The 13,178-nt window shown below is 33.4% G+C and overlaps 1 protein-coding gene across 3 annotated transcripts in view; it reads left to right on the top strand.

Annotated features, from left to right (window-relative positions):
* Positions 1–13,178, top strand: part of CSMD3 (CUB and Sushi multiple domains 3) — a 612,124-nt gene that overhangs the window by 547,463 nt on the left and 51,483 nt on the right. For all 3 annotated transcript variants that reach the window (XM_040070587.2, XM_040070596.2, XM_040070605.2), the window contains 2 exons: positions 9,658–9,831; positions 10,347–10,520. In XM_040070587.2, the coding sequence (XP_039926521.1) occupies positions 9,658–9,831; positions 10,347–10,520 (348 nt within the window). The remainder of the gene's footprint in view (positions 1–9,657; positions 9,832–10,346; positions 10,521–13,178) is intronic.

Raw genomic sequence — 13,178 nt, forward strand, 5'->3', positions numbered from 1 at the left:
GGCTGAGGGGTGGAAACCCCAAAAAGCCAATCTTCTGCTAGACCCAGAAATGTATAAAAAGTAAAAGAATAAAAAAAGGGGTCTCTTCTCTCCGCCCTTTCAGCTGGAAGCTGGATCAGAAGAACCTCTGCAGAAATCTCTTGTCTGCATGTGATTGCTTTGTGTTTCACAGTGACACCTTTCCACTTTTACTTTCTGAAAAATGTAATTGTTCTTGGATTGAAGTGATTACCAATGTATTTCTGTTTTAAGTTTTGAAGATGCCCTTAGGAATACTCTTGGATGATGCATATGAAATCCTGCAGGATAACATAATACCCTTTTTAAGTATTTTGTTTTAAAATGCAACTACTTTTTTTTTTTTTTTTTTAAGTGCTACTTTCAATAATTACATTTAATTGTTGCGTTAGATAGCCTGATTTTTAATTCCAGGTATGTGTGATTTAAAAAAAATTATGAAAGGTGGAATAAACAAGAATCTAAGTATCTGCAGTAGAACTTTAAACTAGTTTGTGGTGAACCTAATCAGATATAGATGAGAATTTTAACTGAGGTAAGCTTGAAATCACCAAAAATATTGACTAAAATCCAACTTATATTATTCTATGACATTGTGAACAGTAGCACATGACTTTGATGACAGCCATAATAGTGTGAGAATATGATGATAGGTTTCACAGCTCTTTCTTGTCTTTCTTTTATCATTCTGACTCCTTTTACTAAAAGATGGATAATTTATGGATAATGAATCTGTGGCAAAATCTAGAACACTTAACACAACTGCCTTCCTTTCTCAAACTCACTTCTTTTTCTTTAAATAATACCTAAATGACAAAGTGGTACTTCTTGAGGGATCACATTATTATAATAGTAGGAAATTGACTTCTTGGTCCTTATTCTCTGTAGCTCTTGAGAAGAAACAATGTTCAAATTGGGAAAAAAAAAAAAAAAAAAAAACACCAGCCACAAAAACAACCCACAGAATAAAGCTTCTGAAGTAATTCTGTTGTCAAAGTCTTAAAAACCTAAATGTTTCCGGACATTTTATTGTGAAAAAAACACTTAAGTATTTTAGAATAAAATAACAAGCAAAGACTAAAAGCATGACAGTTATGTCTCCTAGGTTACAAACTGTCTCTCAGGATTTATTATCCTTGATCTTTTTGTATACTGGTAACACTGAAACTGTCTGTGTATTAAATCCTGAGAAACATGGAATAGTTTTTTACTGAATATCCTACTTATAAAAAGAGACTGACAAATCTGTGATTTTGTTATACATTTTCCTCTTGGAAAAATACTTAAATATTCAACAAGAAATTGATTATACTTTTGTCTGTTTACATGAAAACTTTGTGTATTTACAGTATTTATAGACAACATATTTACAATTTTATATTTTGCATTATTTCCTATATTTATGGCATTAATTTTGTTTGCTTTAATTTAATGTCAGGAATAACATTGACCATAAAGAACATATATTATCATACTTCAAAAATATGTGATTTTTTTTTTTTTTTTTTTTTTAGTGTATTTATTTTAATGCCTGTAATGAGATAGTTAGTAAACTGGGCATTTCCTTGAATAGAAGTAAATTTGGTCTACTTTAATAACTCCATAGTACTTTCAATTAAACTTTAGAATAAACTAGTACATGAATGGTGAAAAACATTTCCTAAGAATTCTCTAACACTGACTATTTTTTTTTCCCCTTTTCTCATTACCACTATTTTAATTTTTTTTTTAATTATGTCAAAGGAGAAGTGCTATCAGAACACTACTTTTACACATCATGATTTGGGGATCAGGACTACTTTTTCCTCTTTTTTTCTTTTTCCCTAAAGGATTTTTGAGGGTATTTTTATGCCTTTTAAAATGGTTTATGTATTATTTTGGTTAATGTTTTAGACAGCTTAGTCAAAAACACTTAACATAGTAGAACGAACAAAGAAAAACATAGCATGCTTTGAAAAGCCTTTCTGTTAGATCCAGTTCTTCTTATATAAAATGGAACAGCTCTTTTCTTAGATTATTACAAAGAATTTTGATTTCTTTCTAAGATTTTACTCATTGTTAGTGAAATGTATAGAGTTCCATACTTCTCTGTGCGGTATTTAACTGAGCTTCTCTTGTGCTATTTACATGACTGATAGTAATTTTTAAAGTTATTTAGACATCTCATCAATGAAAACTACATGGAAAGACAGCAAAATATGATTTTCAACCAATACTTAAACTCAGAGGAAAGATATCTTATGCACACTTCTCTTTGTGGTCAGCTAACTCCAGGTTTTCACATTTCTTGAACTTGTGACCTATCCTCTTCATCTCAGCTATACAACACCTAACATTTTTTTCTCAATTCCTTCTTTTTTCTTAATTCCTCATGACATCTAAACATCCTGATAAAGCAGATTTGTTGATATTCTCTCCCTTATTTACCAAAAGTAATTGCTCCTATTTCATAAAGGATAGACTCAGCAACTTTTGGAACAAAAGTTTTATTCAGTTCTGCATATTAGTATTAAATCTCAAATAAAGATAAACTATGAAATATGATTAAATTTTTAAAGGTCTGTAAGATCTCATGTTTTATTGTTAATTGTGACATGATTAAATTATGTTAATTCAGTTCATTTGGAGAACACCTTTATAAAGTGTCCTTATGAATTAAAATGCAAAAATGAAGAATGAAGTTTATTTGATTAGTTAGCTATAGGAAGTGTGGTCCTGTACATGGATAATACTAGAGGAGCTTTCAGTAAAGGCAGACGGATAGAAGAAAAGAGCTGTTTAGGTTTGTGTGTACATTAAATGCCAGCATTTGCACTTCCCAAACAATAATATAAGGAATACCTTTCATCTCTTCTCCTAGGAGGAAGACTAAACTTCACATACTGCATCTTTGTCCGAATTAAAAAATAATCCATCAAACTAAGCAGATCATGAAACAAATAACTGATTCTGAATTACCTACATTTGCATTACATATGGTTCAGAGAATTTTCCTTAGACTATATTTGGTCTAGTCCTCTGGGCTAAATGCCATCATTACTCACATGGTTCTAAGTTGTCAAAAAGATCTGTCAATAATTTTGATTACTTTTTCTCTAAAAGGAGATGGAACACATTTTGTGCAGCTACTTGAGCTTCTCAGTGTGCTTCCTCTGAAAGGAAGCTAATTTGTTCATAGTAAAACTATTCCACACATTTAAAACTTAGAAGGAAGATCCGAACCAAAATTCTAATGTGAACACAATCTTTGATGTGTTAGCTGGGGAATATTTATCCCAGTTTTACTCAACTCTCCCTTCATACAAAATACTGCTTTAAAATGTTAATGAGTCATTGTTGGCAGCTTGTTACTCATAGAGGCAAAACCAGTTATCCATCAGCTCTGTAGATAACAGTGCTCTCAGTGGAGTTAAAAAAATAGCAGGCATACTATCTGGGGCAAAGCAGCTGTGTAGTAGCAGATTGTTCAATGTATTAATCTATCAGTGGTATTTTTTATATTTTATCAATCAGCTTTCAGTCACTGAAAGTTTTTTGTTTCTATGTAATCTCTGAAGTATAACTTCTCTGCCATTATTTTTCTAGAAATTTCAATGCTTGAAATTTCTAGAAAAATACATAAGCAACTAATTTCTTCATCTTCACTATTTTTAAATGCCTTTTATAAGCTCTTGGTATTTCAGTTAAGGGGGACTCAGTGTCTCCAGTGTTACTGAATTAATATATCTGGAGGTCTGGAGTTAGACATATGCTTCTCTTTGTTCTTCAGTACTACTGTATAATAATAACTAGACTTTCAAATTAGGTGTATGAAGTTTCATCTTTAAAGAATTATTCAGCTTTTTCAAGGAATTCAGCAGAGAACTTCCCTCTGTGGGTCATGGATTAAAAAAAGATTTAAAATAACTTTACAATTCATCTTGAGCAGTTTTAGTACAGCTTGAACAGCTGTCAAGATAAGGCTCTTCTGAAAATAGCCAGAGAAATGCCCCAAGTCCTGTTTTGTCCAGGGCTGTTCCTTCTTATATCTTTTTATGGAATGCAAGCCCTGTCAAGAAGAAAAAATGCCAGGAAATAATTCTTCCCTTTTCAGCTGAGGTCATCTTGACAGGTTAATTAACTTAATTGAATAATAAATAATGTAAATCTCTGTTTTCAATAATATATTGGTATGTAGATTTGTTTCACTACTGTGCTCATGTTTGACACTACTGACAACTGAAATAAGCATAGGCATGTTTTTTCCCATTTAATGTAAAGATTCTGTATTCATTTATTCCTGTTCTTTTCATCCCATAGAACAACCTGCAGAGAAGAAATCTCATTTACAGCTATAGTTTCTAAGGTTCTGACACTAAATTATTATCTCATTCTTCATCGCTAGAGCAGGATTTCATGTCACATTAGGTAATTTATTTGTTGCTAACAGGTTATAATATCCTTCATTCCCAATCTTTGACTAATTTTGTTTTTTAATAATATTTCATGCAATTATTCTTCTCAAGTTTTCCTAGACTTGAAATTGAGAATGTTATATTTCTTATTTCTTCTCTCAAATCTGCTACTCAGTAAGACCTTCACATTTAGTCTCTTTTATTTTTTTTTTTTTTTTTTTTTTTTTTTTGGTAATTTTCAATTTTCTTTGTAAAAGTGGTATCTTTTGATTCATCATTACAAGTTACTGGCTACATTAAGACCCACAGGTCTCATCTAGATTCATAGAACTGCTATAAAAATCTTTTACGTCCATGTCATAGAAAAAATGGAACTACAACTGATCTTATGGTACAGCACAAAAGTAGAGATATTGACAATGGACAAAGATGTCATGAAAACAGTCTAGAATAACTTAAAAGTAGTTTAGAATCCTAATTTAGTATGAAGTCAACTATTTACTGCCAGGATATTAGAATATACTTATTTGTCACAAAACCTTTATAATAGTTTAAATGAAAGTCCTGAGAACAATCACCATCAGCACTGGTGCTAAAAAATACCAGACTATGTAGCAATAAGTATGAGCACATGCTTAATTTTAATAAACATCTTGGAATTATTTTCTTTGATAGCTTAAAAGAAAAATGTTAAAAGTAAGAATTCTACTAAAATTCATGAAAAAAAAATAAATAAACACCTTACTTCTAGAAGAAATGCAGCAAACCTGGAATAGAATTGAAGAGAAATTAAGTAATAATTGCTCTTCCAAATACAAATGTTGATAGTGATTTTTGTTGGTTTGCCAGGTTTTTTTTTCCTTCCTCTATGTTTTTTTTCCTCTTGATGTTGGAGAAGTAATGATAGCAGTAAGTTATAGACACTATAAGTTGAGGTCTTTATTTTCCCAGAGAACATCTCTATGGATATGTAAAATAGAGTGGGAAAATTAAGCAAAAAATAAAATTTCTGAAGAATATTAATGGGTCTCTGACTTTTTTGGATCTTAGGAAATTTACTCATCTGCATGAATCAGTGGAAATTCCAATAAAGTTCTCCAAGGTTCTCTTAACAGGAACTATGTACAGCATTATGTATACTTTTCATAGCAAGCAGAGTGAACTTCTTACCATATGCACCTGCATGAGAGTTGTCAATTATTTTATTCAAAAATAAACCAAATAATGCTGAACCCATCATTTTGGGGTGTAGGATTGTTTCGGTCTTGGGTGTTTTTTCTGTTGTGGTGGTGGTGGTGGTTTTTTGTTGGGTTTTTGTTTGTTTGTTTGTTTGTTTAATGTGGGTTTGTTTTGTTTTTGTTTTTTTTTTTAATATCCCTCAGTCACACTAAACTTCCTCTGGAAAGCAGAATAAAAACTGGCAAAAAATCCTGCAAATCCCCAGTTTTGTTTGTTTGTTTGCTTGTTAATATCTTTTTAAAATTTGAGATTAAAAAATGTGTTACAAGTCTGATATATCCTGTTTTTAAATGATATTTACTTCATTAACACTGTCACTGATTGACTTAAAATTCTGTTGTGACAGAACTACAGTTTTATAATACAGCTTAAAAATGTTCTTCATTAATTCAGTTTTATTTTTCAGTTTAGAAAGCTTATATAGGGATAGAAGTAGTCTCTACTGTTTCAAAAAATACCTTTCATTACTAGTAATGAAATGTTCAAAGTTACTCCGAAGATATAACTGTTATACAGAGTGGGAGGAAATAATCAAGACAGAGGAATTTGAAGTAACAGAATCATAGAACAGCCCAAGCTGGAAGCGAATTTGAAAAATCATCTGATCCAACATTTCATGGCAAAGGGAGCTGAGATGGGTTAATCTAGCAACCTGTTTAGTCGCATTATGAAAACATCTCGTGATGTAGACTTGGATCACATCCCTGAATAAATAGTTCCAGGGAATGCTTGTTCTTACTGTCAAGAGAATTCTTTCTTACATCATGAAACCTTTCCCAGTGCAGCTTGCACCTATTCCCTTTGTCCTCTCCACGTGACTCCATGTGAAGGGAGTGCCTCCGTTATTTTTGTAGCCACTCTCTAAGTACTGGAGCATGGTGATGAGCCCCATTGCCCTGCCTAAGCCTTTTCTTCAAGAACTAATGCCTTCAGCCTTTCCTCATAGGAGAGATTTTCAAGCCTTTGATTGTTTTCATGACCTGCCTTTGCAGTCTGTCTGAATCTTTCTGCATCTTTCACGTGCAGCCTGACAAGTACTTAGTAGAGTGGGATGATCACACCTCTACCACTGCTGATAATGTTTCTTCAGATGCAGCCCAGGATCCATTTGGCTTTCACTGTTGCAACCACACGCTGCTGAATAACAGCCAGCTTCTCATCCACCAGGGCCCCAGGTGCCTTTCAGTAACACTGCTCCCCAGCCACCCAGATCATGGCCTGTTCTGGGCTCTTTGGTTCTGTCATCCCAGATGCAGAACCTTGCGGGTGTTTTTGTTAATATATACATTTCTTTCTCACTTGCTCCTCCAGCCTGTCCAGGTCTCTCTGTAAAATGCCTCTTCCTTCTCACATTTGTGCCTTTCCACCAGTCTGGTGTCATCAACAAACTTGGTGAGGCTGCTTTCAATCCCATGATCCAGATAATTTATGAAGATATTTAATGTCATGGGGCCCATTACTGATCCTTTGGGAATCCTGTTGTGATAGGCTTCCAGCCCAAGTGAAAAACATTGATCTCCACCGTTTCAGTGCAGCCTGTTAACCCATTCCCTACCCATCTTGAAGACTACCCACCCAATCTGTATCTTGCCCTTTTGTGCAGGAAAAGGCTGTGGGAAACGGTGTTGGAAATTTCAGGTAAGCAACATCTACTACCCATCTCCTTGTATACAGTAGATGTTGAAGAAAGTCAAAGGAAGGGAGAAAAGAAAAAAAAAAAAAAAAAAAGAAACTCAAAAGTCAAAAGAAGTCAAATTTAGGGTCTGAGAGATTTATGAGAATAAAAGGAAGTAGGGTAAGAGGATGGGATTTTTAAATTACTTTTATTTTTCTGGAGTGAGATCGGGACATTACTGGAAGACATACAGATGATTTGTAATGAATTTTCACCTGTTGAAGTTGTATGGGTTTTTGTAAAGTCCATGCACAGCTGCAGAAACTACACTGTGATCTTAGTTACCTCACATATTAAATTGCTTCAGTTTTATTCTCTCTGCACAGGAAACAGATTGACCTTCCTGGTGAAGTATTCTGCTTCCACTCTGCCATAAAGCAACACTAAATTCTTAATTAAGAACAAAGCTGTATATTTTAATTAAATGGAACTAGAAAAATATTTCTTTGAGCATGGTCTGAATCACTGCAGACTGTCTGGTTGCACTTTTGGTAGAAACTAATCTTTTACTGCTCAGTTTTTATTCCTCATCTGGTTAGTCCTGTTTATAGCCAGAAATATGATGGTGTAGGGAAATTAGTTCCTTTGGAGCATGTTCAAAAAAGTCTACTACATACTGAATGGATTATGAATTTCTAGGAAAATCAAGAAATACTCTGAAAAAAAAATTAAATATGTTATGTCATCTTATCCTAGAAAACATAAATTTCATGTATGCCCGTTTTTTTTACATAAGACTGGGGGAAACAGGGAGGGAACAAACAAGGGGTAATATAGCCTTGAATAGTACCAGATTTGGACTCCTAATAACTATAAAGAAGTCAAATTGCAGTCATCAATCTCATATATGTGGAGGCTCATATGCTACCAATATTGTAAAGTCTCATTGTTTTATCATGATTCATACAATGAAATACAATGCAAAACTCAAGTTGTAAGATCTTTTACAACTCAAGTTGTAAAAATGTAAGATTTTTAAGAAAAAAAAAAATATAGGGAATTTCTAGCCCCAAATGAATGAGGCAATATGCAGAAAAATACACTGGGGTATTAGAATAATTTAAAATTTCAGAGAAAAAAACAGTCCAAACCATATTGGTTCTAAATATCTTCTCTTATTAACAATTCCATGCTTTGGAGATTGGTTTGTGGGGGCTATTTGAGGAAAATTAGAAGACAAAAGGAGAGCAGTTGAGTTTGGGTGGCTGGTAATATTTTTTTATTTTTATTTTTATTTCCCCCCCCCCCCAAAAAAAAAAAAAAAGTACTAGGTCAAACACTGCCCTGGGTTTTTTTTTTTTTTTTTTTTTTTTTTTCCCTTGTCTTACTTTTTATTTTTGCAGTGAATTCTCTACCATATTTCACAATCTTCATATCTTCATGAAGTCAGCCATTCTTAGGAGACTGTCTCGTTAGCACATTTTTTGCTGAATCACAGTGCCCATTTTCCAGAATTTTTTACAAAAAATAGTAACTGGTTGGGTGTGGTTTTTTTGTGTTTTTTTTTTTTTTTTAAATTCTTTTTTTTTTTTCCCCAGCCTCTCTGTAGACTAAATATCTCTTTGTGACTTTCATAGTGAAAATACAGTATTTCTCATACTTTGACAATACAGAGTAAAAGATTATGGCCTAGGCATAGAAAGATTTTTGGTTGCCATTTGCTTGTTGAATGATTTGGTGGCCATTGTGCTGACTGCCTTCAACCAAAGGAGGTTAATCTCTTTGGGATTCCACTGGGAAGGAGAGAAAGAATGGATAACATTACAGAGTTAAATTTCAGCAATAAATTATTCAAGGATTTTTTTGTTTTGGTTTGTTTGTTTTTTTTTTTAATGTTATAGGAAGGTTATATTTATAATGTCCACATGGATTGATATCTATAATATTTGTATTATTTTTATTTATGTGGAATTTTTATATTTAATTAAATGTATGATGCTTTAATGTTACCTTATTCATTTAATCATAACCAAAATAAAACTAAGGTAAATAATACATATTTTTTTCATGTTACAATAAAGAGGAATTATTCATGGTTTTTAAAGGAAATATGATGATACATATGACTATTAATCTCTTTGCTACATCATCGTTTTGTAATTTTTATATATGTAGAGTTATACCTATAAAAAATGCATGTCTGGAGTTTTCACCAAGCTAATAAAAATAAAGCCATAAATTAGGTCAATTAAAAAAAAATCTGGAAAGATATTCAGCATTTCTTTTTTTTAATTAAGGAGGTTTACTTAAAATAAAATTCTATGGCATATTTACTTTGTTTTTTTTTTTTTTTTCCTTTTCCCCCTTTTTCTTCACCGTAAATAAATCTAGCTGGTCACTGTGGTATTCCAGACCTTATAGTCAATGGACAAGTAATAGGAGAAAATTATGGCTATAGAGACACAGTTGTTTACCAGTGCAGTCCTGGTTTTCGATTGATTGGATCTTCTGTAAGAATATGTCAACAGGATCACAACTGGTCTGGTCAACTTCCATCCTGTGTGCGTAAGTAAGCATGGCAACACATACCAACTTATGCCAATAAGTAAGCATGGCAACACATACCAACACTGTGCAAATAGTTCTGTTTTTTGGGTTTCTTTTTCCAAAAAATAGTCATAAATTTATAACTTCACTAAGTATTTAGGCCACAAAGATAAAATATTGAGTTGCTACTAAGACAAATTTGTAAGAAATAATACCTGAGGAACTAAGGTAGTGAAATACTTCCTTTCAATTTCAGACTATATATAATGAAAATCTAGTGCTTGCTTTTCTCATGCTTCTTCAGAAGAGTTTTCTTCATTTGCCTTTTTTACTGCACGTCAAATTCTATTCAGTTTCTTTAAAAATGTACGGAGGTTCTTGGACATGAATCCATCATGAAAAATATGCAGTGTCTTTGAATATCAAAACCTGAAAATACTATTACCAAATTATTATCTGTTGCATAATAAATCATGAAAAATGATAACATCTTGCTCTATTTTGGGGGTTTTTTTTGACTGGTGCTATGCTAGCCGTCAGCTGTGGTCACCCTGGTAGTCCTATTTATGGAAGAACAAGTGGAAATGGTTTCAACTTCAATGATGTTGTGACATTTTCATGCAATACTGGGTATGTTATGCAAGGACCAACGAAAGCTCAGTGCCAAGCCAATAGGCAGTGGAGCCACTCACCTCCCATATGCAAAGGTAAGAATGTAGCATTTACAAGTTTCTAACTAAATGTTGTGAAATTAAGGCTGAAAAAAAAACAGAGGGTAAAGGAACACAAGACAAAGTGATTCCTCTCTCACCAACAGAGAAACTGATTAAAATAATAATCTTATTATTAAAGAAGTTTTGTGATTGTATGATGTTTTTCACTCAGGTTGCCAGGATAACGGTTGCAGAGAAACTTTCTTATGTGTCTGTAGACTGTATTACTTTTTAAAAAATTGTTCCTACAAGTTACTTAAGAAAATTATGCAGAGGTAATTAAGAGCTCAAATCCTGAAACAGATTTCTCTGTATTTTTAGCCAACATAGTTCTAACATATGCATAAGAAAACCTATCTTTTTTCCTTTTACATTTTCACTGGTGCTTCACTGAGCATCTTGACTTTGAAAATTGTTATTTTAATTCATTAACACTGTCCATTTGTGTTGGTTCTCAGTGCTTCTAGATATTATATGTAAAAATCTTTCACTTAGAAAAATTATACTATGAAATTAGTCCTGTTTGAATTTTCATAAGCAGTTTGGGGAAGGTTTTGTCAACCCTGTTTTTTTAAAATCTCTTATGTGATTTTTAAATAATTGATTTTATTTAGGAAAATGTACTTTTTTGCTGTAACATACATGTACAGATGCAGAAATTCTAATTATTGTTTTTCAGCATCTTCTCTGCAGCTTCTATGGATTTTTATCTGTGCATAAACTAATTCATGTGTTTTTATAGAAGTTTTATTGACTTTTTTTTTTTTTTTCAATAGGTGTACTCCACTTTCATTTGATCACTTCCCCCTAAGAGACACTGCCAAATAGTTTACAGAACTTAAATTTCTAAGGAACTCTTTGTTGATGAGAAGACATTATTTTCTAAATTTACAATACTGAACATGTACTGTGTATTTAGGGTACCTACTTAATCTCATTTTAAATCCAGTTGCTATCAGTCACCTTGGTATTCTTGTATTGCAGAGTAATGTGCCTAAGTGCTGACAACTTACTGGCATGTAGGAATGGGTAAATAAGTTAATCAGGTCACTCTTTGAAATTTTACACAGTCCTGAAAATGTATATTGTATATTGGTTTTAGCAGAAAGTTTAAAAACAAAAAGAACTAATCGTGTGTTGGGCATCATTAATCATGTATGCAGCGTGCAGTGAAATCCTTTCTAATAAATATGATTTTGTTTTATTTGCTTTGAAGTTAAATAATAATAATAACTTTTACCTTGCATATTTGTAAACTACCAAAAGTGCAATATTATAGAAAAGGCTTCACGCAGTTGTGAAGACTTTGCTTTTGTCCCATATTTTTTCATATAAATTCAGCAGTGCACTTGCTGTTGTTATACTATTTGCAACTTTGTTAAATATCTATCTAGTTTCTTAGCCAATCTTAATAATTGTGGAAAACTATTGAAATGGTCAAAATTCCTTGTATTTTATTTCAAGTGCTCACTACTCCTAAATAATGAATCAATTCTTTTCATTACTTTAAATATATGCCTAATATATGGACAACATTCTCAGGCACATGGTGTGATTCTTAGGACTATCCTATGCAGGGTCAGGAGCTGGACTTCAATGATGCTTGTGGGGGAAAAAAAAAAGAAAAAAGACAGGAATGTAGTTCAGGCTTTCCTCCGGGGGCGGGGGGGGTGGGGGGGTGGAAATCAATATTGACCATAAATATAGCTAACAAATCATTCTGTCCTCTACTGTTAAAGAAGTCAAATGCAAGTAGAAAGCTGTTTCTGTCCTTGGAAAAGGTATATTTTCTAGGCTTGTGGTACCAATATTTGAGACCTTCTAGAAGAAGCACACAAGCAGACTACATTTAAAATAGTGGCTAGAAAGGACATGAGCTATAAAATGCCTACATTAAATGATTTAGGTAGCAAGAATGATCTTGAATTGCATCTGTTTCCTTTCCAGATTAAAGAGCTTTTCAGCATATTTTAATAATTTTGTATATAGACATCCATGCACATTTACCTCCGAAATTCAACAAATGTGAATGCAAGGTGCTGCACCTGGGGAAGAGTAACCCCAGTAACCCCATGCACTAATACAGGCTGGGGGTGACCTGCTGGAAAGCAGCTCTGCAGAGAAAGACCTGCATATCCTGGAGGACAACAAACTGTCCACAAGCCCAGCAGTGTGCCTGTGTGGCCATGAAGGCCAGTGGTGCATTGCCAGCAGGTTGAGGGAGGTGATCCTGGCCCTCTACTCAGCCCTAGTGAGAAACATCTGGAGAACCTGGAGTGTGTCCAGTGGAGGGCTACAAAGGTGGTTACAGGGCTGGAGCACCTCTCTTATGAGGACAGGCTGAGGGAACTGGGCCTGTTCAGTCTTGAGAAGAGGTGACTGAGAGGGGACTTCAGTAACTGAAGGGAGGTTGTCAAGAGGATGGAGCCAAGCTCTTCATGGTGGTGCCAAGTAAAAGGAGGAGAGGCAATGGGTAGGAAGTCATGCACAGGAAATTCCACCTGAATACACATACAGACATATAGATTTGCACACAGGTGTATGCAAGTGCATATATATAAACATGCAATTGATTACAAGGATATAGGGATAATAATATTTATGGGAACTTTTTATTTCTAGAGTAACTTTGAATAAGTGATGATCTGTTTC

The sequence above is a fragment of the Hirundo rustica genome, chromosome 1 (assembly GCF_015227805.2).
Source record: "Hirundo rustica isolate bHirRus1 chromosome 1, bHirRus1.pri.v3, whole genome shotgun sequence".
Lineage (NCBI taxonomy): Eukaryota > Metazoa > Chordata > Aves > Passeriformes > Hirundinidae > Hirundo > Hirundo rustica.